The 27,473-nt window shown below is 35.8% G+C and overlaps 1 protein-coding gene across 4 annotated transcripts in view; it reads right to left on the bottom strand.

The window, feature by feature from the left end:
* The window catches only part of LOC117415758 (adenosine kinase-like), a 126,768-nt gene that overhangs the window by 52,574 nt on the left and 46,721 nt on the right, over positions 1-27,473 (bottom strand). For 2 of the 4 annotated variants that reach the window (XM_034026529.3, XM_034026531.3), the window contains exons 5-6: positions 20,794-20,984; positions 14,005-14,113 (exon numbers count right to left, since the gene is read on the bottom strand). In XM_034026529.3, coding sequence (XP_033882420.1) covers positions 14,005-14,113; positions 20,794-20,984 — 300 coding nt within the window. The remainder of the gene's footprint in view (positions 1-14,004; positions 14,114-20,793; positions 20,985-27,473) is intronic. The other 2 variants (XM_034922167.2, XM_034026532.3) reach the window with 1 other exon arrangement.

The raw sequence follows: 27,473 nt of genomic DNA, 5'->3' as shown, positions 1-27,473 counted from the left end.
ACTGCAACAAATATTGTAATGACTGTAATGTGTTTTAAAGAATATAAAACCAGTAGAAAATATTATTTGCCGATCTGTGTAAGGCCTGTTGTGGTGTTCGCAGAGCCTCTTCGAGCTGAGATCAGCTGAGATAAAACCAACCGCGGTTCCAACAATTTTGAAGCAACAGCAAACTGCTGGCATTGATGTGGGTCCCCAAGCAAAACGACCAAGAAAGGCGTTTGAGAAACGGGAGAAGTCTCGGGAGAAGTTTTGCATTAAACACTACCGGTACACTACTAGTAATTTTTTTTAGTTTTTGTTTTTTTAGAAAAAAAAATACAGTGCAAGCACAGTGTCTTTATAAGCACAATGTGCAATATAATGATGTAATACATAAATTTGGTAATATAAAAACAACTAATTTCACATGTTGGTGAAAACAGCAGTAGTCACTGTCCTGTGATTCAGGCATCTTTACACAGAAGCAAATTGCCATGTCTGTGGCAGCAGTGATGCGGTATCAGAAAGTGATGCTTCATTTTAATTTTGAGTTGATACAAAAATAGTGAAACTATACATAACATACTTTGCTTTAGTTTGTGTTTAAATGACTATTGATAATGAAAGCAAGGCGACTTGTGCGGCAGTTTCAGTTTGTAAACTGGTTACTAAGCAACCTGGCTCAGAGATTTGAGTCAAATATGTCAATGCCACAATAAACTGTTAGTGAAATACAGTATTAAGAACCATTCATTCATCAAAAAAAACAAACACATGGTATCGAAATAATATTTCATAAATGTTATGGGAGTATCTATTATTTATGTATTAAAAATCGTAGTATTATACATAACCTTCCAACGTAGCGCTGTAGTAGAACCTCAAAAAAATAGTAGCTGCTACGGCCAAATCGTAGCCGTTGGCTTCTATGCATTATGATTAGGGGTAATATTAACAAAAAATGAAAATGTGCACATGCTGAATATACTATGTATATATTGAGAGATATGTTAAATACATGCCAGTAGCAATCCAAAGCATTCGGTTATTCTGTTAGTATTGTAACGTTTTCGGTTCCCGCAGGCAGGAGTTTCTTACAGCTGGAGGTGTGACGTGAAACCGGGCCTCCCGCCCCGAAGCATAGTGCCGATACCGCTGTACAAAAGAGCCGGCTCCCTTGCAGGAGCGTATATCGGGCTTATGTCTTTTGGTAAATATGGGTTTCTGAACAAGTGCTATAAATATTTAACCCTTTGCGGTCCATTGTCAGACTGGGTCCGACATTGCAATTATTCCTCACAGGTCCTTTGTCGGACTGGGTCCGACATCATTATAGCAACGCAATAAACGGGTGTTTAGTCGTTTTTTCTCCGGAAAAAGCCGAGAAAACCATTCAATTGCCGAGTGGTAGCGACAGGAGCCGAGACAAGTCGGAAAAAAAAAAAAAAAAAAAAAGGCGTATTTCATGAATAGTCATACATGGTATCAGGTATCAGATAATGGGCGTTCATAGTAAACAAGCTGGCTAAGTGCGTCAGCGCACTGAGACTATCATGGACATTTGCAGAGCTTTTTTCAGATGTTATAGTAATAAAATAATGACTTGGATCGCATTATTGAGGAGTTTGGTGATAAAACGAGTGATCTGGAGATGATCGATCGGTATGTACGACTATTATTATTATTATTATTATTTATTTCTTACATAGCTGAACGCTATAGCAAACAAAAGGGTGGGGCGGGGCTGGAGATGCCTAGTGTGTGCTTTGTTGATATGCAGGGCCATTTAAACCCGTTTGACTGTGAAAAAAAATACATTTAAACAGCGCGTATAAAATTAACTGCGCGTGTGAAAATTAATTAGACCTGGTGTCCCTGACGCGCGATTAATAAATGGACCGCAAAGGGTTAAACATGATATTTGTAAAAGGGATGTAAATTACATCTTTTAGGATTAATTAGTGAAGATGAAATGCAAAGGCATATAGTTACTGCTTTTCATACGGACCAAGCAGGTTGATTTACCCCCCTAGTCACAAACTGTCAAAGGGTCATCAACCTGCTGCTTCAGGCTACAGTAAGTGTTGAAACTCATAACGTTAGTTGACTGGCTGTAATAAATAGCCATGCTATTTTATTAATACAATTTAAATAGGTTAGCGCTGTATGGCTTTATTTATTCAAAACAGATGTTTTTTTTATGAGGACGTTCCTTCAAAAAGGCCAGTCGGGTATTTCTAAAAAAAAAAAAAAAAAAATGTGTTAATGCCCCCTTTGTATCCAGCATGTGTATGAATGAAGATGACACCAACTTTGGTCTTAAGTATCTCAGGTCAAGCTGAAATCTTGATCACAGACCCTGCAAGTTTCTGAAATGCAAACCGAATAACACTATTATGGTTAAAACCTTACTCCAAGACTTCACAGTTCTTTCACATACCCGTAAAACATCATGTTCCAATATGATGATAACACTTCCAGTGGCTGAGAATTGGGACAGTAAATGTCAAGCGGTCAGCAGCAGAAACACTGTGTAGACTCATTCAGTCTACAGCTCTCTTTCAAGAATGTAGATTAAGTTTGCCAAGTTCAGCCCCACAGCCAGAATCACTGCTAAAAATCAAGTGAGTAAAAACGAAATCTAATTAAATGCTGACTAACCCCCGTCTAAATCGGGGGTGGGGGGGTGGTGCTGCAGTAAAGCAGACATTTCTTTTTTTGTGGCATTTATAAAATCACAGTGGGCATGTGCCCTTCCATTTTCTATGTGTGGAGAAATTGATGGCATGCTCCCAGATATATAAATATGCCCTCCAGTAAAACCTCATTAGCAATGCTCACCACCTGAGCTAAGGGATCAGCAGTCAACGTAACTTATTTTCTGCAAGTACTATGGGACAACAATACCTAGTATATTAAACCCAAATGTTTAAATACAAGTTTAAGTAAATCTATTTATTTAACCACACATCTAAAATGATAATGGAAGTAGGGTTTTAAAGCCAATCCTCAGGTATATTTTAAGGAATTATATTTTAAATCAATTGGGCAAAGGGGTGAGTGGTTCACACTTCTGGCACACACTATTCCCTATAACCTACACTGTATCAAAAAAAGTGACGTCCAATTGTTCTAAAGGGGTGAGAATTTTATATTCCATTACTAAATGTTTTCAAGGGAAAAAGTAAAATCTTCCATGGTTTAGGTTCATAAAGACTCGTGTCAAATCCAAGCTGCTTAAATCATGATAACCCAGGAGTAAGGTTTATCTTTTCTAGACACATTACAGATGAAAAATCTGTTCTCATTTCATGGATTTAGATTAATGCCATAACAGGAAATACTTCTGGGACTAAACTTGCCTGATGCCTTCAAAGCAAACTGTAAATTTAAAACTACTTCCTTAACTTGAAAGATAAGAAGAAAGAAAAAAAAAAACACAGCAGAACGGTATCCTTTCCAGAGAAAATGTATCGCTTCCTGAAAGAGCTCATAAAATTTACTAGATGAGCTCAGAATACATTATTTTACAGGATACCTTAGGCTAATGTATAGGTTTCAAACAGTGAACAGATCTGTTCTTAGAATGAACTCTCTCTCTCTGTTGTCTTTATAATGAGATTAATTAAATACATTAAAATATATATATATATATATATATATATAACATATATATATATGTATATATATATATATATGTATATATATATATATATATATATATATATATATATATATATATATATATATATATATATATATATAACAACAACAACAACAACAACATGTCTATTTTTCTGTACTGTAAGTTGTTGTTAATAAACATTTAGAGTAAGGTTTATAGTGCTCTTTAATAATCACTATAAACTGTCACATTTAACCTCAATAAGGACCTTTACTATGCTCTAACAGCAAACATTAAATCATGCTTTAGTGAGTAACAAAGGTTAGGAATGTATAAAATGTTTTTAAAAAAAAGCTTTATAAACCTAATTAACTGCGTATAAAAAAACACTTTTGTATTGATCAACACATAGTAAATCAAAGTGTTAACAATGTAGTTTCTCTCACTATAACAGTTATATTGGGTATCTTATACCACTTTCACACACAAATGCCGCTAATGAGCCGTGTCAGAGACTCTTTAAAATACCCATTCACACAGCACAAAACTGTGCAATCTATGCCAGTATAATACCGTCATAACCCTTTCACACAGCCAAAGGGCTCCTGCGAGTACAACTTTCAAACCTGTCAGTCAACAAGTACAGGAGAAACATCATCTGTAATTGGCAAACCCAGAACTGGAAGAAGACAAGTGTTATATTGACAACAGAACTAGCAGAAGGCACAGATGTCGTTGTCCATCCATCAACAGTACGAAGGTCACTCTTGAAATCAGGACTTAACGGATGTGTTGCAGTAAGAATACTTCTGTTAAGAAAGGGGAACAAGATGAAAAGGCTAAAATATGCACAAGAACACAGAAATTGGACTGGAGATGATGTTTCTCTGTACTTGTCGATTATGCTTCGGATACCACACCTTGAAAATCAAGTGATGCGAGCTATTTAACTCAATGTTTTTCCTTCTTTATGCAAGTCAAGGTTGTTATAATAGTAGAAAATACTAGCGGACACTAAGTAAATTTTTGATGCTCATAATGCATCAGAGTAGAAAAATTCAACATGTCTAAGACTTTTGCACAGCAGTGTGTATGTATATATATATATATATATATATATATATATATATATATATATATATATATATATATATATACACACAAATTATACATATTCTCGCTCTCCCTATATATATATATATATATATATATATATATATATATATATATATATATATATATATATATATATATATAATTGAACAGTCTGTTGCTCGCTTTGAGTTTCCTCTGCAGTCGAGAAGTCTCCTGATCACATTAACTGGATTTGCTCAGGGTCTGTGCCCCCAAATTATACTGTACAGTTCAAAGTGCTGCATCTGTTTAGTAGCTGCCACTATTATAAAAACTTAACAATTCCTTAACTTCTCCTGGTCTCCAATTACTGTCTTGTTCTTGATCAGCCATTGTATTTGAAAAAAATTAAAGCGTGTAACACAGACGACAAAAAACACCCAACACGTCCAGTATACAGTCACGCGGGATGTTGACGTTCAATCCACGGCCACTATAGTGCTTCAGTGCCGATGAGACGGATTGGTGCTGTCTCTGAACTCGCGAGTTGGTTCAGAGACGGCATAAAATATGACGGCTGTAAGTACTGTAATGGTTGATCTCAAAGGCAAGGCTGATTGTGGTAGCCTGTACAAACCTAAACATTTACTTCAAAGGCTGTGTCAATTAGCATTAAAAAACAACAATGCTTAATGGAAACGACTTGAATAACTTTTCTGATGGTTTTATGCAGAAGAAACATTTTTCCTGTTTTGGAGTAGTGGGAGTATGCATTTGAGGGCTATTCTCCAAGTGTCAAATAGAAGGGATATAATAATTCAATGAATAACCAGTCCACCAATACCTCGCTGGGGTAAGCTACAGGTTTCTAGTTTCTAGCACATTTTACAGCGCTAGGGAACCATCCAGGATTGCATTACGAAAAACAACAGTAGTGATGGATGTGACCTTAGAAAAATCCAAAAGATTACAACTGTGAACCAAACATTAAAACAATAACTCAAACATGTACCGTCTCTACACAGCAGAAACTTAAGTCATATAGCACTAATATGGCAGCTAACTTCAACTGGTTAAAGTAAAGTATGCTGAGGAGTTTCCATAACCCTGAAAATATGAAGCCGCAAGCTGAAATGCATATAAACTCCCTCACAAGGAAGCTTAATAAGTGATTGATGCAGTCCAGACAGAATCCCCAGTGCTGCAAAATGCTATAGTAATAAAATAATATAATAATATAATAATAATAATAAAAACATATAAATAATACGTTTTCTGTATCAACATTGTCATTCCCCACTCATTTAGTACTCTGTTAATCATTAAGTATTTTGTATCCTACACTATTTTGGTGTTTCAAATCCTTCAAGGAAATGACAACGGATAAAACTGAGGCTTTTCATCCAACAGCTGTGTCTATTAAATTTATATTACCATTCAGCTTACAATTATGCCTGCAACCTTGATCCAGCATAATCCTCAATGAGAAACTCTGACTTGAATATTCATAGATCTACAACATTATGGATGCCAGCAACTGCAAGCCAGCAAACATCATTGTGGTCAAAAAGATAAGGATGATTATTAACGTCTTTTGGGGGGGGGGGGGGGGGTTGTGTTTGATTCTACCAAACATAATATCTAGATCTCTAGAAAGATTTGAACTCTGAACTAAATTAAGATAGGTTCCTTAGTAGAGCTTTAATGACAAAACAATGTATGATTGTTTAAATGTATTTTCATATTAAAGCACATATCAGAGAAAAATAATGGAAAATAACTGGTTTTATATTATTTAGTATTTTGCTGTTGGCAATGGTTGCTCTTCTTGTATGGATCAGTCAGCTTACATATTTTGACAATCTTCAGCCAAGGGCTATGGCAAAATAAACCACAGTAATTATTTTGATTGGCTTTCTTTGTTATGCTAAACCATAAAACGCTTTCAAGCAGTGGTTAAGTGAAAGCACGCACATATAAAATCAAAAAGAATTCTACATTCATTTACAGATGACACACACTTGGCACTTCAGAGTTTGGCACTATCCTGCAGTACATAGCTGGATCACAGCCCCCTTTTTTGGCCTGCACCCATATTAAACTGCAGCGTGCACTTTGTGGCTGTGAGAGCTGGCCTTTAAAGGAAAGCAAATGAATCACAAGCACTGCAAAAAGAACACACTTCTACAATACAGAGTCACCTTGTTATTTGATAGTACACAGAAAAAAAACAGGTTTTTATTTTCTAAATCACTTCCACTTAATAAGGAACACCTGTCTAAATGAATTTCAATCCAAGCTACCATGCTTCAAGGTTTTCTTTCATTCACTCCAAAGAATTACCAGTGAAGGCACAGGTGCCTATTCGTAAAGCGTTTGACGTCTTATTTATAGTAAGGTGAGAAATCTGCTTTAAATAAGAAAGAAACAAAATTAGGAATTTTTGAAATTAAAGTCTGTAAAATTGTAAAGCACAGATTACTGATTGGCTTTAGTTTTAAAAACCTAGAATTTAAGCCACTATTTAAAAAAAAAAAAAAAATATATATATATATATATAGAAATGGGAATTTTTGTGAACAAAAAAACAAAGCAGAAGCATATGCAAAGGGTATGTCACACCATATTGAATGGTTTGTAAACATGTAGCTTGGAAATGTGATAAAATCTGTATCATTGATATGTCCAGCGGTCAAAAGCAATATGGCAGTGAAAAGGTTCATTTCTACTAGACGTCACCTGTAATGGAACTATTGAAAAAATGATAGAATACAGCTTGTAAAGAGTGGTCTGTATCAATATGCTCAGAGGTTAAAAGAATGTCCTTAGTACAGTCTCTTCACTTAACTAACCACTTAGCTGTCACTCGCTGAAGTTGATTTTACAGAACAAAAAAATCTACAGATTCCAGTTACTGCAGCTTCGTAGAACAAGTTATTTTTGTTCACGGACCACCTGTTTTTTTTTTTTTTTTTTTTTTTAATCTCAGTGGACTACACAATAAACAGTACAGCTTACAGAAAAATAAGCACATAAAAAAATCAGTATAATATTAATAACTGTACTCTTACCTTTCTTTGTTTTAATGTGATGGGTGGGCCTGTTTCTGTGAGCAAAGTTAAGTTTTAAAGAATAGTTCTAGTTTACTTTCATTAACACAAACTTACTGAGAGGAATATATAAAACACAGATTGTAAATATAATTACATGTACCTGTTCGTCTCATGTAGGCAGTATTCTGCCTTTGCTTTATCCTGCTCGTTAAAGAATTAAAACGCTGTACAAAAAGCAAAAACCCCAAACTGAAGCTAAACTTTTATTTAAAATCAAATCTGACATGAATCGTTTCAAAGTGCACCAAATCTTAATCCAACATGCAAGAATCCCAAACTGAGTTTTTATTCCAAATCAACCCGACATGAAAAGTTCATCAGATCCTGAAGTTTTCTGTTGTTGTTTTTTCTTTAATCAATTTTGCTTTGCCGCATGGTTGCTGAACAAGCCAAAAAACTAGTGCTTTTTGACAACTTATATTCACGACAGAGATAAGCCTGCGTTACTGCTTTTTTCAAATGATCAATATAGTTTCCAGCTTTGTTGCAACGTAAAATAATTTTCTTTTCGGAGGCATAGTTACACAGTGCGTATTTATGAAGACAAAAGAGTTGACTTCACTGCAGAGGTGGCATCCCGTGCGTACAGACCGGGATGTTGACAGTGTGTGTTTAAATTAACTTTTTAATAGGTTTTTTATTTGGGATCCAAGGGCCAGGTTCGTTATAATGAAGGCCGTTATAGCGAGGGTGTAGTGTATATATAAAGCCTTTGCTGGGGTGCTTCTCCCTACAGTGCATTCAGATACTGCACCAGATCAAAGCCAATAGAATGTACGGTTCATTCTTTGGTAATATACCACCAAATACAGTCGAAAGAAAACATATCGTTTATTATTCAGGTAGTCAAGAGGTTTATACCTATAAATAATATTAACATAAAAACCTGAAGGCAGAAATCCATATTAGTATCTACTTAGCCCTTCAAATGAAAATACTTCTGTTTGTTAACAGACTGTTTTCTATGTTCTCAATCCCCTACTGTGCTGTAACCTGCAATGTTTTGAGATTCTATACAGTTTTTCTCTGGCAGGGCCCATTTACTAGATGAACTGAAATGCAGCCTCCTGCTGTTACTGAAAGCCACATTAAGGCACGTCACATGACTCTGCTCATGTCAACCAATGATGGTTCAATTAGACAGATAAATATCTACAGTCCTCAGCATAATAAATCTACCACCTATCCTGGAATGGTAAATAGAGATGTGTTTAATTATATAGAGGAAGGAAGGTACCAAATAACTACTAGCTGCCTGTTTGATTTAAATGGTTTTCTTTAAAGTAAAAAGAAATCCAGTGGGTAAACTAGACATAAGTAAGATATATAGTAGTATACATGCATCTATCATAATTATTATTATTTGTTTAGTTGCTTGCTGCAGTCCGATTAAAAAAAAAAAAAAAAATGCATCACAATATTATGCAAAGTTTCATCCCCTTACGACCATACAAAAACAATGTTTACTGTAGGTGTATTTAAACAGCTTAAGGCCAGCCAGACATGAAACTCAGCACCTAAATATGGATGGTTCAAATTCCAACTGTAACCAACACATGCCTGCAACACTGAGTTTTCCAGTTTCCTTTTTTTTTCTTTTTCTCCCAAACTGAATTTGCATTGCATGATTTTTATGGAGCAGGACAGCAGCAGTGAGCGGCTGACAGCAGATCTCTCTCAAGGTCAGGTAAGGGGCAGGCAGCAACACTGTCTTCACAGGAGGGCTGAGCTATAAGCCACCTCAATTAATTGACACTTCACTTGCAAATCAGGTGTCCCTTTTTGGTGTGAGTTGCCCAGTTTAGGTGCCAGTTCATAGTTTGAAATGTTGTCCTCAGCCAGTGTTCTGTTTGATGCCTAATGTGCCAAAATCACTCATTCCACACCCCTACTTTGCACAGTGACTTATGGTCTAAATGGATTGTGTCACAAGTCAGAAACAGAGTGTGAGAGCCATCTAGCCAGATAGTCAATGAAAAATTATAAAAAAAAAAGAAAAAAAAAAAGGAAAAAAAAAAAGATGTAAATTAATAATATGAGAAATATCTGCTATCCCCAGTATTGAATAATGGTTGGAGCAGGAATGCAGAATGCACTAAAGATACTATTACGTGCACACTCCTTCCTGGCTGGGGGTGGTGCATTGTATCAGTGTGCAGAGAAGGGCAAAGAAAAACAAATTTCACAGGTCACATATCTATTTATTGCTAACTTGACAGCTCTTCTTTTAATCCCGGGACCTTCAGGTCGTTTAATACCATCTGCATGAAGGCACTAAGCTCCCACTGATTTTGTTCCAAACGGGTATGTTGCAGCCTTAAAAAAAAAAATTATTTTACTCTATCAAATCTGTCTGGGTTAAAATCAGATTAATTTTATTCACTATGGCCAAGGAAGATTGTGGCACAATAGGTTAATTCAAAGTGGCATCATAGAAAGCGCATCTGTCACTGGATATCAAATTACAGGGCAAACTGCCCAATGGTTAGAAAAACAAGCCTGCAGTACGCTGCAGATTACTTGCATGTGTGTGTCTAAGGGGGATCGGAAGGAACAGTGCCAATATTCAGTACCCACCTAACCTTACCCATTTATTAAAGAAGCTATTTAAGTGTGTGTTTTTGTTGTTAATTATAAAATACTGAAATACATATTTCAGTAACTTAATATTATATGGTAGTCAATTATTAAAACAGTGAGTTTTCTTCATTATCCGTTGCCTATTTATAGCGGATATACATAAATAACTACATAAACAAATCTGGAATATTCTTGTTATCACTCACTTTGTCATGAACTGCCTCAGGATCCTGATTTCCTAGCAACAGTCTGACACAAAATTTGGCAGAGGTTCAACATTTCCTTTGTGAAAAATGGCACTTCTGCTTCCCTGTGCTACTGCTGCTTCTGCTTCTGCTCGATTGGCTGTGCAAGTGCTCTAATAATTCTGTTTTCATCCAATCACATGATATAGCAGCAGGCACCTTGAGAGCCTCTGCCAAGCATCATTAATCATAGCTTTATGGCACTTTGTTTGTAATCTGATCTACAGATTAAAGCAAAACAAGTACGGTATGTGCATACCGCAAATCACTTGTTTAGGAAAACCAACAAAAGGAAATTAAACTATTACTACCACTAGTAGGCAATTCATGACATGTCTTATTTCAGATGTTTTAAAGCACTTGTCAAGGTTAAATGGAGACTGCTATAGAGGATGGGTCCATAATCATAGTTCTAGCTATGCCATAGTGCATATGAAATGCAAATGACCAGTGGCATTAAACATCAGCAAGCAAAGAAATCTGAAATTAACAGCGGTCTACATTATTGCAGTATCCTTGACTTCCAAAAGGGTAGACGAAATAAGATACTTGTTTTTTAATCCAGAGCAGTGACTGCCGCTGGGTATGAAATTCTTTTGTAACCCTGTCAACACCGCTGAAGCATTTCTCCACATTTATACTGGGGGCTTTATGATCAGATGCGGCCAAATTGTTGCCAATTTATAGCAAATCTGTTATGTGTACTTATGCTAAACAGAGCCTGCACCGAGACCACCCAAACTCAAAGAACATTAAATCAACTGTATAAAATGACTTGCCATTGCCTTGTCTTGGAACAAGATGCGGGGTTCTACTTTAAACAGTGCTGGCATTACAGAGGTATAACCCTGTCTTCAAATGGCAAAATATTATCTTCTGTCCAAGTGTAATTCAGACAGTTGAAAAAGAGTTAGTTTCAGAATAACAACAAAAAAAAAAACAACTGAAAAGCAACAATATTATATATAAAAAACAAACCAACAAACAAACAAAAAAAACAACTATTCTATATGTAGTGGTCCCAGACTGCCTCTTTATAGATCCCTATTCTATGTTTAAGCATTCATTTGACAGTTATAAAGTTCCAGTCTCCAATCAATAAGAACCACGTAGAAGCCTACAGCAGTGTGCACTAAGAGGCTGCTGGAAACATTAACACTGTGGTCCTTTAGCTGAAAGGAGTAACTAAATTTTCGATTAACTCGCTGGCTGGATAATCAATTTTCACATTTCCCCACTGGTGACTGTTTTTTTCCAGTGGAATTTACCACTGGAAAAGCCATGAATATATACAGTTTAAAATGCTTTACATAATATCTGGAGGCAATGTTACCGGAGATCATAGCAACTGCTATACTCTACAGCAGTGGTGCACAACTCCAGTCCTGGAGGGCCGGTGTCCCTGCAGGTTTTTATTCCAACTGCACCCTAAATTACTTTATTGGACCTTATTAGAAGCTTAATTGGTCCAATTAACTAATTTAAGGTATGGTTAGAACAAAAACCAGGCGGGACACTGGCCCTCCATGATCCGAGTTGTGCACCACTGCTCTAAAAAGAACTGGGGTCGAATTGTTCAAACTTCTTTTTTTCCCTCCACATCTGTGTGTGTTCAATGTTAAATCATACTTACACTTTACATCCCAAAGCATGTTTTTTTTTTTTTATACTGTAGCTAAACGACGGCAAGACTTCAATAGCACCTCTACTGCATTTCTCTGGATCTCAAACGGCACTTACTGTACTAAACATATTTAAGTGGTGTATGTGTGGCACTATTTGAATTTAAACCTAAATGTGGAAAAAGAGCACTGCTTTTCCATTTCTCCGAGGATATTATATAAAAAAGTCCATCTTCTCTGAAAACAGCAACATAATTGTACGCCTTTATAAACAAAATTATTACTAGTAATTCTATAACAAGACGTACAGCCTAAAGCACACTTTGAAAAACATATTTTGGAAACCTTGTTTTATTTTAATTTTTTACAGTTAAAGCTGTTGGATCTGTTGCTTATGCTCACAGAAATAATGCGACTAGGAGTGAACTACAAATTTCATCATCCAGAAAATCAGTCAGAAACTGCCCATAGTGTTCATGGGCCTTTTAATTATAATATTAGGTTTTAGTAACAATTATATGACTGCGTATTCATGCTGTCTCACTCACTTGCATGTTAAAAAATACATCTGTTCTGGGGCTTTGCTGGCTGGCAAAAGCAGTGGACTACTGATTAATGTAAATGCATCATTTACTGGGTAGAATAAAAAAAATAAAAAAAACACACATCACTGATGTGGCTAATGACCAACATAAGTGGATTTCATCTTGGTGGTAGTGATTGCTAAGGAGATTGCTCCCCTGTATACCCGACTCCTTAAATATTAATTAAAACAATACAAATAATAAATAGAAATGTGTACTATCCCCAGTAGCACAATCGAAGGTCATGTCATTTTAAGTAAACACAAACTAAAATGGAAACGTGAAAAAGATTATATCATTCATCTATCCAGAGACTAAACAACAATTTGGCAGTAACAAGGTTAATTTCTACTGCACACGACTTGTAATGGAACTTGTTTGAGATAATCATGCAATACAGCTTGTAACGACACTGTCTGAATCATTAGTATGGTCAAAAGAGGTTTAAATACTTTAGCATTGAAACATGTAATACCTATTGGAAACCCTCTCTAATAATAATAATAATAATAATAATAATAATAATAATAATAATAATAAATTTATTTTTATATAGCGCCTTTCAGAGTGGACCACCATCACAAAGCGCTTTACAGAGGTAGGCTGTGAACTGTGCATTATATGCAGAGTCACTTACAATAGGACATTGATTGAACATCTTATCCGCAGGATGAAGCACAAGGAGGTTAAGTGACTTGCCCAGAATCACACAGTGAGTCAGTCAGTGGCAGAGGTGGCATTTGAACCAGAGACCTTCTGGTTACAAGCCCTGGACTTTAACCACTGGAACGTTATACAGACAAATTCAGAAAATAGAACTGTGTACCAACAATAAAAGACCATATGTAACAGTATGTGGTCTGTATAATTGATATGGCCAGAGTTCAAAAGAAATGTGGCAGTGGAACTTAAGTACGAAAAAGAAAGAATACAACTCTGTACCAAACATTAAGACAATAACTCTCTCTGTGTAGCTGTAAGTCACATGACCTCAGGGTGTGGTGGACAATAACTCTCTCTATGTAGCTGTAAGTCACATGACCTCAGGGTGTGGTGGTGGTGGCAGGTTGACAAACTCATACAAGCTCCTCTTAGAGGAATGCTTAATGAAATGCTGACAGAATGAGAACATATCAAACCAAGCACCCATCCCAGTGCACATTTGAGCAGTTTACTTACTGCAATGTAAAAGACCTTGGCCTTTTCCACCAATTTCCAGTTCTCTTCCAAGTCCAGATGCTTCTCCTTTTTATAGCAGTTGGCAGCAGCAAGGTTTGCAACAAGGGACCTGAAATGAGATGCGTCTTTCTTTAAAATCAAGTGCAAATGACTACTTTATTTATCAAGATCTCATTAAAAAACATACTATGCATTATAAAACATTAAAAAGGTTCCCCTTAAGTCTTACAACACACACACAGAAATCACACTCCTGCTTCTTGTTTTTTTATATACTTCGGCATAAACATGAATCAGAAACCATTATGATGGCCGCCTGATTTATTTTATTTATTTACTTTAAATAACATGTTATTATTGTACCATTCAACTTGAGACAACTGGCCCAGTAAATCACATGTTGAAACTTCTTATGTTGGGATAACAGTCTTTGCTGGTTTGGAAGGTGTAACCATCGCACAAGGGGACTTCAACTTTACTTCCTAATCAATCTCACTGCCCATCAACCATCTTCCACTTTGCTATGATGCTTCTCCTTTTCCGAAAATCCTAAAACTAATTTTAAATTTCAAGCAGCCAGATGCAATCCAGTACAACATATTCCGAATGGTTACAGCAATACAGGAGACTTAGGGAACCAATCACATGTCGGAATTAATTCATACGTAGGTCACTATGAACTAGATTAGAAGGAGTATGCGTTTCTATATTAACTGACAGTTTGGAACTACTGTACTGGCCAGACTTGAATTACTCAAATGTATAGATCTGCCAACATCCTATGCGTACATGCATTGCTTACTGTACAAACAGTTGTTATGCAAATTGAACTATTCTGCCAGCAGCAAAAATTTACAAAAATTCAACAGACAAACAAATCTCACAGAGGCCAGACAAAAAAAACTAAATAAAAATTAGTAAAAACATATCATACCCGTACAGGAATTCAGCCAAGAGCTACCAGATGCTAACAGAATAGGAACAAGTTGTCAAGTAAATCACCACTTATGAAAGTTTCTCATAGATACCCACATTTTATTATAGTATACAATACCCTACACTCAGTGCTTAATTTGTGCCGGGGCTTGCCAGGGTGCAGCCCCGGAACCTCTGGGCATGCAGTCATATTCCTGGTAGCTTTAATTAAAAATCTCATAAAATGCTTTCTTTAAATTCTCAACACAGTCTGCAAGTTCTTGTATACAGGCTTTTTTTTTTTTTTATCTGGAGGAGTACAAGAAACAGGAACACTAAGGTATGTACTGCTTAATGGTGGATTCTCCATCGCTCTCTGATTCTCTAACTTACTAAACTGTTATTATGGTCTGTGCCTGGTTTAACTACGGTGATGTACTCTGATGCTTTAATGTACAGTAATATAGTGTTCCCTGCTGGCACCTAGAAATTAAAAAGTAATTTAACTGTTAATTATTGTGTTTTTTACATTAACAGTTATTTGGGGGTGAGACTTGAATTCAGGGGTGACTTAAATTAGAGTAAACACGTTTTATATATATATATATGTATATATGTGTATGTATATATATATATATATATATATATATATATATATATATATATATATATATATATATATATATATATATATATATATATAAAATGCTTTTCCATAAACCATCACAAGCAGTCTTAATTAAAGCTCTTTCTAGCCCGGTAACATGTTGAAGTTTTGTAATACATGCAATTGCATTTTTGCGTTGCTAAATTAATTACTGTATAATGATGTAATGTGAATTAAATGAAAACAACCCGTCAAAGCCTGACCACATCTTCAGCGTACTTTGAAGTGCTTGTCAATTAGTTCCATTCTTTAGAAGAGACAAGACGCAGTCTCTGTTTGATTTGATCATGAACAGGGGAGTTAAAAGTATAAATAGTCAATGTGCCAAATATGATACACTGATTCTTTTCCCACCCTTAAAACCTAAAGAATTCTACGACTGCATAATTCATGTTTTTAGAGACATTGCTCTGGGAGCTGACGTTCAAACTCATTTTCAGCTTTCATCACATTTTTTTTTCTTAAATAAATAAATAAATGATGCTGGTTTCAAAAGGAATATATCAGTAGTAAGGTTTCCTGTTGAAGATAATATTTGTGTACAGCTGGGGAGCATCAATGAGCCATCAGAAGCGGTTTAGCGGATGCTATTCTATTAGCAGTTTTGATTAAAGTTGATTCATCAGCTGTCAAAAAATGTCTCATAGATGACATTTCCTCACTCAAAAGGAAACCCACGCTGAGAAGAGAGAAATATACAGGGATAAGAACAGATGTATGACCGCCTCCACTATATCCCCAAACATTTGTCAGCAGCAAAACAAACTCAGGTGATGAAGACAAAACCAATTGTTATCAATGATGTAACGTGCCCCAGTCTCTGTCCATGAATACGGGTGTTTTATTGTTTTCAAAAGTTTTTATTTAAAAATTAAGGCAACACTTTTTTTATCTATTAAATCTACCAATTACCTTTTGTTTCAAAGCATGTTGTGTTTGGATTATATGGCAATATAATAGTTACATTAGTCAGGGTTTGTGAGATTAATTCAAATGATTTGCTTTTGGACATAAAATGTAAACAGTATTGAACAACCATAGTGTTTTTTTTATTATAGTTACGATTTTTTTATTTTTTATTTTATAGTTAGTTATAGTTATTAGTTTACTTTTAGTTCTAGTTATTATTAGTTAACTAAATATAAGTTTAGTTATTATTTAGTTATTATTAGGAGGTTAACAGAGTGGTGATGACCTTGAAATCTGTCTAGGTAAAAATAACTTTGGTAATGCCAGGCTCTACACCTCTTCACAGTACACGCCTTACGATAGCCAACCACAAAGATGTATTGATCAGAGATTATCATTTACTAGCCAAGTCTTGCTGTACAGCCCTCCACACACTAATACTAGTGAAATAGATTCTATATGCTAGTAAAAAGCAGGCTGTTTATTTCAGCTTGATTTTTACTTAATTTACAAAAGCTATATTTAGTTTTTTTTATATTAAACTAACTTGAGGAAAAATAATTAAACCATTTAATTTGCAGTTGTAAATGTTTAAGTAGAACCTCAATGCCTGATGAAAACAAGGCACACAGATAGAAGGGTTAAATATATAAGCAACTTGCCTGAATCAATGGTACCCATGAAAAGAAAAAAGAAAACATTTGCCTTTTTTGTGCAATACAAAATGTCCCTGACTCACAGGCTCCAAGAGATCTGGAGAAAACATACTGTAGGGCCATAAGCATTTACCTTTTTAGAAAACACAAAAGTTGCAATATCATAAATCTTTCATGTGCTAATTTAACAGTCCCTATAGGCAGTTCAGATGTTTATTTTTGATTTTGGTTGAAAATGCTTTATGAATATGGACCATATTGAAACAAAAACTAATATTAAATTGTATATTTTCTATAGGCTAACATTACCATTCCATATTCAGATAACAGCTTTGTCGCAAGACAATGGTACATTTTCATTCCATACATGTAACATAGCACTTGCTTTGTTTGATTAACTTTGAAGAATTTACCGTTTTCTTTTCAACCTTTATTTTTCCATTCAAGCAGAGAAAGGGTGAAATTGGCCTTTATGCTTGAAAACAACAGACTTTTTATGCCATTGAGAAATGTCTCATTTAGCGAAACCCCTTTATCATATTCAACATGCAACAAAACTAGAGATAGCTGAACAGAACTAACTTGCACTTATTATTCAGTGAGATCGCCCCTCTCCTTCTTACGCACAGCTGGACTCAGAGACTGGAAGGCAAGGCAGATGGGCCCGCTTTGTCCTGACGCAGAGACATCAGCCGTCGGTCAGGGTATTGTGAACAACATTCATTAGGTGTTTTCCTCTTGCACCACATTTTAATATCAAACTAGTAACTGTCACCGTATACCTATAGCAAAAGCTTACCTAAAACTTAACCCGCTAATTTCAAAATAGGCGCTCTTAATGACAGGCGCTGTAGCTGGCAAATTAAAGTACACATTTGGTTTTAATGGTTGACAGTCATTTAAAACTAATGAGAGCATTCTAGCGCTGCTACAGTCAACATGATCTGTTAGAAAAGGAAGAAATGACTGATGGTGAAACTACACTAGCCTATTAAAGGGACCACAGAGATGACTGACAGCGACTCCCAGCCATTCAGAGCAGAACGGAGATGGGACAGACAGCAAGTATAAAAACCACACAAACTAGAGATGATTTCTAAATTGTTATTTTTGGTAAGAAAATAAAAACAGCGTGTGGTTTTCAAGACTTATCCTATATAAATTTATTTCAGTCAAACTCATATTTTTGGGGAATTCGATGTTTAACTTCAACGCTTTATCGATTACAATGGAAAAATAGTAAGCCCAACTATAACAAAATGTTTTTAGTTTTTTTTTTTTTTTTAAGTTACTATTTCGTTATAGTTTTACATAATTTTTTAGTTATAGTTACTATTAACGGATATGATTTATGTTAGTTGATAGACATTTTCATTATCGTTACAGTTAACTAAAAAAAAAACACTGGTTCAGAAATTACTTCTGTTAAAATACAGTATTTTAGTAAGCAATTGTTTAAGGTCAAGGAATGCATACAAACCTAAAGCCCAACACAGCCTTATCTTGGTTATAACCTGAGGAAATAATAAAGGCAATCCCTTGGAAAGAGAGAGGTATGACACAGGCCCGGTTTTTGGGATGGAACCGCATAACAGTCTTGCGTTTCGATTGGTCCATGTCTGTCACATGAATATGTCATCACACAAGTGAGAAAGCTTGCAGGCATTTTTAACATTGCGATCAGAGAGAGAGAGAGAGAGAGAGAGAGAGAGAGAGAGAGAGAGAGAGAGAGAGAGAGAGAGAGAGAGAGAGAGAGAGAGAGAGAGAGAGAGAGAGAGGAGAGATTGCTTTCCACAATCTTTCAATTAAAATATAAATGTGGTATTTTAATGTATTTTTTACTCTCCCCAGAAAACATTTTTATGAAGAAACAGAAATAAAATGTAAATGTTAAAAAAAAGTATTTCTTATTACAATGAAGAAACTACATTGCACTGAAATAGATACATGAAAATTAATTAAAGGAGTCATTTTCCCTTATTAAAGGCTAATATTAAAACACATTTTTGAGAAGGAACATGGTATTCCAGAAAAAGGACATCTCATTTGCTTATGTAATGTCCATCAATATATTGTAGTGTTTCAGGTTCTTTTTGGGACAAAAAATGAGACTGCAACCGAGGAGTAGATGAAGGCCGTTTATTTTGACAATAATTGATCACAAAATAAAAATCATAGGTGAGGGAAAGGGGACTGTGAGTCGAAAGTGGTAAGATCTTTGGAAACAGTCGTATTAGCTTTCTATTTGGAAAAGTTAGTATAAATAATACAAAATAGTGTGCACTGTAAATGTTTTTTTTACGTTAACATTTACGTCCCATCTCCTCAATTATGTGTGCCATTTTAAATGTTTACCTCAAGATAAAACTATAATAACTACTAACAATGAAAAATGTTTTTATTAAAGCCAACATAAAAAATATCCAAAGGGATTTAGTATAACTTTGTCGCTTTGTAGACTCTTGTGTTTTCTTCCTTTGTTTTGCAAGTAAGTAATGTATCCAATTCAAACACTGAAAACAAATTCAAACCGCCGCTATTGCTGTTACGCTGTATTATGATTAATAATTACATTTACTGTTATTATTTACACTGTACTTCTAAAGAATGCAGAAAGATTGCACTTCCCTGATTAGGAGGCTTGGTGGTAACTTGTAAGTTTGATGGCCTTTGACTTGCGCTTTTTTTTTTTTTTTTTAAACTTTGACTGCCTTTTGTAAATGTGTTGGCCTTTTTTAAATGACTGCCTTTTGTAAAAGTGACAGCCTTTTCATACCCAGCATACACTGCAATACCCAACAAAGTTATACAGTGATATTCTGATAGCACAGCAATTTAAATGAAGTTGGTAAGTGGTTGTGTTCTTCAAATACACAGTAAAAAGGGATATTTATAGGGTATACAGTTATACAGCGATACAGTGGTTTCGCCATCTAAGGACAGGTACTGCATGGGAACCAAATAAGCTAGACACTCGAGCTTCTGGATTCATTATCTGCATGTCCCACAGGTAGTCAGCCTTCCAGCCCATTCACAGCTTGTTTGACACCCTCTTGTAGTTGCCCATTTCTGCATATAAAGCAAAATGCTGTTTGTCAATCTCTTTTTTTCTTTCTTATAAAATCAGTCTTTGCAGGAATCATTCCAAAACACTTGAATCAGTTAGGGACTACCAGTCTGACACTACAACCTTTTAAATAGAGTTTCTACGTCATTCTATGGCTGAAAAACACTTAAAAGGGACGTTTTCAAGTACACTGCAATATAGTGATTTGCGATACTATCTGCATATCCTACAGGTACTCTGTACCAATTTTCAGCCTCCTAGCATATTCACTGCTTGTTTGACACCCAGTTGTACATGCCCGTTTGTGTATATAATTAGGCTTGCTACTTTTCGATTATAACGGTAAAGTTTGTTAAACGTTGAATTTCCAAAAAATATGTGTTCGACTGAAATAAATTGATATACGATAAACGTTGGTAAAACCACTCTCTCTCTCTCTCGCTCTCTCTCTCTCTCTCTAAAAATGCCAGCAAGCTTTCCAACTCGTGTGACGACATATTCATGTGACAGACATGAACCAATCAAAACGCGAGACTGTTTGCGGTTCCATCCCAAAAAACGGGCCTGTGTCATACCTCGAAACAGAGGCTGACCTGTTGTCGTCAGTGATGCAGGCTGCACAGGTTCCTGTTGGCTCTTCGCTCTGCTCGTAGTAATAAGCGTCAACATGGGCTTCCTCGGCTTTCTTCTTCAGGATCCCACCAAACTTATCAGTGCCAATGCATCCCAAAAACGTTGAAACCTTATGAGGCTGCTGAATCATCCACTGCAGGATTAAAAAGAAAAACATTAGGAGACCAGCATGACCAGTCCTACTTGTATGTTAATAATAATAATAATAATAATAATAATAATAATAATAATAATAATAATAATAATAATAATAATAATAAATGTGCTTTTCCACCTCAACTTGAGACAGTGGCATAGGGATGATTTAATTCACAGATGATTTAATTCACAGTGCATCAACTGTGTGTAGAGAGCCCAGCATCACCATGTTCAGTTCTTAACACATGCTGTACCAAGCAAATATGCCAAGAGACTTTTCAATGTTACTGTATTAAAGGATTATGAAGTTTTCCCATAAAAAAGAATTCTTCCAGGATAGCCCTAAGGACAAACCATCCATTTTACATAGTGTGCATATTGCGTTCAATTAATATGAGATTAGCAACCCCCTGCTAATACAGTTTACTGCTGCTATTTAGTGAATTTAGATACTCCGACATGATGTACATCTATAAACTAAATCACAGCCCTGGAACTGCATTACACATCAAGTAAGAAACATTGTTTGGCTTTTCTGCCTTGAACATAATGATAAAAGGACTTTCCAAACCTCAGTGCACTTGCCTTTAACCTTACAAGATTTATTATTGTAAAAACATGTTGCTGTGTTGCTTGTTTTACTGCAACCTTGCTGTTGTTGCTGACAGGGCCCCCTTGTGAATGAGACGTAACCTATCATAGCTCTATCCTGTATAAACTGATCCCGGTTACATTTTGAAGCAAAAAACATACTTTTCTTCACTTGAATGTCAGGTGTCACTACTATAAACACCTGTGACATACAGAGAATTTGGTAGATTGTTATACCAAAATGTCCAAAAAGGTTTATTCAAATTTGGGAAATCCAATTAAAAAAGTGGCCAGAGCTCATTTATGACCTTTATCACTTGTGTTGTGAAATTCCATCACCAAGTTATCACTATTGGAAGAGCAGTTCTCAAACGCATCCATTCACTCTACTGCAGATCCTTGTCACAGAGGACAACAATGGACAGCAGGAACCAGTGTATTGGGCAGCCCACGATCTCAAAGCCCACTGAATAAAAAAAGGCATCTTGGGTGGCAATTCTGTTACTGGCACATAATGGTAAACAATATATAGCCAAACTAGACTGACTGCAAATAAAATTACAATCAACTACTTACAATGGTTAGACATAATGAACAAGGTTAATAAGCATAGGAACATCTGTAGTAGTAGAACCATCATCTGTATTTCACACTAAATTACTTTCTGTTTAATTGGTTTCTAAAGCAGGTGTATCTCACTTTCCCTGTGCTAAGATAACCAATTGAAGCCATCACAAAACCATCTAATTACAAGAAGTAAACTCCCTCTTAAACTAGAACTTCTGTCAATTAATTTCAATCCCGGAACCCTGCTGACAATCTCTTCCCAATTGTGAATTGAATAAATGATAATACCTTCAGTACTACAAAGCACTATCTGTGGGTTCTGGAAAGGTCAATCAACTCTGCAATGGAAATTCATGCTTAGTCACATCCTAATTATCCTATAGTGCCAGACACAAGAACTGACAAATCAAGATGCTTCATTATCGTGGAATGGAGCACTTAAATTAAGCAGCAGGCTAGACACTGCAAGACATTTTGCCCCAGGCAGTAGATGAAGCAGCATACTGAATTGAAAGATTCAGAAGAATAACAAAAAAGTACTGGTGCCCAAATATCTTGCTTGTTATTTTTTTTATACTTTTCAAAAAAAAAAAAAACCTACTGGTCATATCAGTTTTATTTCTGTTCTCATTCTATCACAAAATGTTACTGCTAATATGTCTACGATAATTCCCAATTACTTCATAAGGGTAGGCTACTGTACATTGCTGTAAGAAAACAAACAAAACATACTGTGGCTATTATCTGATCTAAAATGTGGCAGATTTAAATACAAATCGCCAGTGTTTAAATCGTGGAAAGACGACGAGTTTCAGAAAAATGGTCTCTTACTGCAAAAAGTAAAACAATGCCAGGTTTGTTCTTATTTTTTAAACTTAAAACAGTCTAGATGAGCCAGTAGAAATAGTTCAGCATTATTCAGTTCTAAACATTGCTCAGTCTCACAGATGAAGCCTTTTAAAAGATTTACATTATGTTTCAAACAGGGGACCTATCTTTTTTTCATTTGTGTGATTTATGGTTATTCACACACTTGGACTCCTCTACTGCTGCTGCTGTTAACTATTAATTATGACATCTTGCTGATGTGAGGACCAGTCGTCAAAGAGCTGACCCAGCATGTATCCCGACACTAACCACCTGCCATTCTGCTGCAGTACAACGTTCTGAATGGATACTTATGCAAAGATAAAAGGGACAACAATTAGGCTGTTTCAGTGCTTCTAAAAGCCACTTATTATAATGTTCTATTTTTTTGTAAGATGGTTAATAATTATTGACTTTTACGCTTGTATGGACAAATATTCTAAGAAATACTGCTTGAGAAGCACTCGGAGGGAAAAATGGCCACGTTTTTATTTGTTCCTATAGCAAAAATGCATAACGCTGTTTAGAATGTAATTTCATTGAATCTGATTCTCATTAATTGGTCCCATTTCATAGAAACAGTTTTGGGGCGGCATGTTGGTTAATTGTCAAGTGCTTTGGGAGTTATACAACCAGCATTTGCTAATATTTGTTTCTAATAGGAATATTTTAATTAAAAAAATCCTAAATAGAAAAAGTAGAATTGGGGTCTACTGGGGTGCACCATGCTGTCAGGAACGATCCAGTTGGCAACAACAGAAGAGAGTGTAAATATTAGGTCATGCAAAGCATAATGTAAGAAAAGACAATTTTGTTTGAAATAGAACACTAAGGTCTAACACTCTGGCAAGTCTCCATTTTCAGAAGGAGGTGGGGGTTTTATTAACAACTCTAAGAAATGCAAGGAAACAAGGCGAATAGAGACTGGTGATTCCTGGCTATATAAATATCTCCCAACCAGACGAAGTGCTGTATTTTATACAGATTTATATTAATGCAACAATCACAACCCTCATTTGTATGTGTGAAATCATAGTAGAATCTCAGGAAGCATCTGTATTAAGGAGAATAACTGAGGTAAGAAAAATATACTGCCTTCATTGTGCTAGACTTCTGACAAGCTACAGACATAAGCCTCATTTATTCATTAGACCTGACAGAAATACCGCCCCCCCCTCTAAAGAAAAAAAAAAAAAAAAAAAACTAAAAATCTGTCTGCGCTCTGAAGCAGTGCAAGCAAAACATACTCTTCTGTAACAATCTTTCCACAAGGCATAATTGCCTTGGATCTGATATAACAAGGAAATCCTCTGCAGTGAGATTCAATAGCTCAGCTATATACATATCACATGCCTTTCTACACTGGGCTTAATGAATTCATAGTTATGCCCCCACTGTAAATTAATATACTCAACTGGCATGTTGCAGTTAAAGTCAAAATATCAAGAGCTGGGGCTCCCGAGTGGCGCATCCAGCAAAGGCGCTCCGCGTGGAGTGCGGGATGCGCTCTATAGTCTGGACGTTGCGAGTTCAAATCCAGGCTATTCTACAACCGACCGTGGACAGGAGCTCCCAGGGGGCGGCGCACAATTGGCCAAGTGTCGCCCGGGCGGAGGGAGGGTTAGGTCGGCCAGGGTGTCCTCGGATCACCGCACACCAGCGACCCCTGTAGTCTGGCCGGGCGCCTGATAAAGCCGGCAGGAGTGTATGCAGATTTAATAAGCAATGGCTGGTAACCACTGCAGGTAAACTCAGCTGTCACAGCCCTTTCTCTCCACAAAGAAAACAGAGATTTGCAAATCAAATACTATTTAAAATGTGTTTTCCCCCTCCAGGTAGCACTACAGTAAGCACCAAGTTAAAACTGTGGATAATAGGACTTCCACTTTTAAAGCCTTATTGTTTACATTGCGTCATAAATTACTGTCACCACAACTTATTTTTTCTACATACATTAAAATAAATAGATTTCTGACGGCCAGAGGATGACAATTATAGCTCCATCAACCTGTTAATCAATATTACCTTTTTTAGAAAGGTAAAATAACTAGCATAAGACACAAAACAAAATGAGCACGCTAATATGTGCCTGTTTTTTTTTTTTTTTTTAACCAAAAAGGTACAAACCATGAAAAAAAAAAAAAAGAATACATCAAACTTCTGCTCATCAATATCTGTCACTACTGACATCAAAAACCAGAAGGCAAAGGGCTGACAATGATGAGCTCTGGCAGGCTCTATCAAAAGTGTGAGTGATCAAAGCCAAGTAGAGAATTTTTCACTCTGTCACGTAAGTTTTTTTTTTTTTTTTGAGGTTGAAACATCTGGTCAATATCTTCCATCACTGCAATTTCATGCACAGTTAGCAATCGGGCACGTTTTTTGTGTCTGTGTACGCTGTCCATAAGGGGCTACACATATGGCTTATGATCCATCTCTGTAAGAGACAACCCAAGACATTGCCCCGCAACAGTCAAGCTGGTTAACAGGACTGTATTTCGAGTCTGTGTTGGCGACTACATGTCAATGTTCAACTTGCTACTGTAATTCTTTAAAGTGACAGCTTGCCATAAAGACAGCATACACAAGGAAAGTGAACCACTTAATGGTCATCGACTTGGAGAGATGAAACCTGTAAAAACCATGGGAGATTGAGAGAGAGGATCTGCTACTGTATTTTATTTTATTTTATTATTATTATTTTTTTTTAATTAAAAAGGTCTGCGGCTCCAACAAAGGCACTTTGTTGCAACATCAAATTTACAGGCTGGTAGGTTAAGGCCTTTGGACTGCACACTGGTCTTGTCAGAACAGGTGCATCAGATAAAATCAGGCTTGTCATGCAATCCTCCTGTGTTGCAGGTGTATCTGTTTAATTCTGAATAACTGTACTTCGCATTTGAGGAATATGGTTCTAAATGAAAATTAAAATGTCATGATGACTGATGTGTTATGCATTGACAAAACGAAAGAGATGAAAACATATTTCCAAGGGATTCAAATGGGTGTCACCACTGGCTTGTTGAAGGTTATCTGATACACAATACTTATATGCAATGATGCAGCACAGCTTTTTGCAATCAAGGCAAACCAGGTACTTTGAAAACCAGGTATTTTTTTGGTTTTCAATATCAGGTTGTTCTAGAGGCACAACCCAAGCAGTGATGACATAAAGGAAAACTATGCACAGAAATCCCCAGAAGAGCAGCTACATTTAAAAAAGCCACAAAGTCAAGTAGGACAGATGATGCTACGAACAAATCAACCAATCAAATTAATGACATCTTATTATCACAGTTAATTGGTTTAGATCTGCCAACTTTTTCTGTATTATTATTGGTATTAGGGGTGCAACAATTAATCAATGCATCATTTCCTGAGCTTTGATTCCTCCGATGTCTCCTGTTGCCGGTTTGCATTAATACCTTGAGTGTGTGAGAGTGCGCTTCTTTTAGTGCTAGTACGGCAGATTAGCGCGTTGCTAGGATACACAGTTTAGGTCTCTATATTTGCGTTGGACAAGCCAAATCAGAAGTAGGCTTGTATTGTACGTTTTCTTGATTTAAGTTAGGCAATATGTTTTTTTTTGTTTTGTTTTGTTTTAAATCTATTAAATCTACTGATCTTTTGTTTCAAAGCATGTTGCGTTTGGATTATAAGGCAATATTATATAAAAAGAGGCTGAATTTAGTATGATAGATAAATTAGTCAGGATTTGTGAGATTAATTAAAATGTTTTGCTTTTAGACATAAAATGTTAACAGTAATGAACAACCAGATAGAAATGACTTCTGTTAAAATATAGTATTTTTATTACTACAATGTTAAAGGGACATCTGATGCGGTTGTTAAAAACTCAAGTCCATTGTATTTCTTTTTTTACAATTGGAAGTGTTCAAATTTGAATACAAGTTGTGCCTTTTTGTTTAACTATTATGCACAACGGTGTTTTAGTTATTGGATATTCTGCTAAAAAAATAATGTTTGTTCTTTATTTTGAAAAATAAAACGTCAATGCATCAATTATCGTTGATAAATGCCTATACGATAATCGAATATGAAACGAGGGTGCCGATTGCACCACTAATTGGTATCGTTATTATTAACAAGTCTTTATGATAAAATATATCTAGATTTTTTTTTTTTTTTTTTTAATTATGTATTTTTAAGCAGCACTGCAGTTTTATCATGGTTACCAACTGATACAATTTAGTAATAAAACTCTTATCTTAAAAGCCATTCCTGTAAAAGTAGCTTGCGCAGGGATCCCTTTGCTGCAGTACAAGTAAACAAGAAAAGCTTTTAACTTTTCTATGACCCTGTTGGAAGAGCCATCCATTCAGTCTTCTGGCTGCTAGAGAAGTATATCATGGTAAGAATAAAAAGGCTTCCCTCTCCACAAGGCCAGGAACACAATTATAAACGGGTTTCCCTATGTCTGTTGGATTAAACTAACAAG

This window comes from Acipenser ruthenus, chromosome 7 (assembly GCF_902713425.1).
Source record: "Acipenser ruthenus chromosome 7, fAciRut3.2 maternal haplotype, whole genome shotgun sequence".
In the NCBI taxonomy this organism is placed as follows: Eukaryota; Metazoa; Chordata; class Actinopteri; order Acipenseriformes; family Acipenseridae; genus Acipenser; species Acipenser ruthenus.
This window is presented reverse-complemented; position numbering and strand designations above follow the sequence as displayed.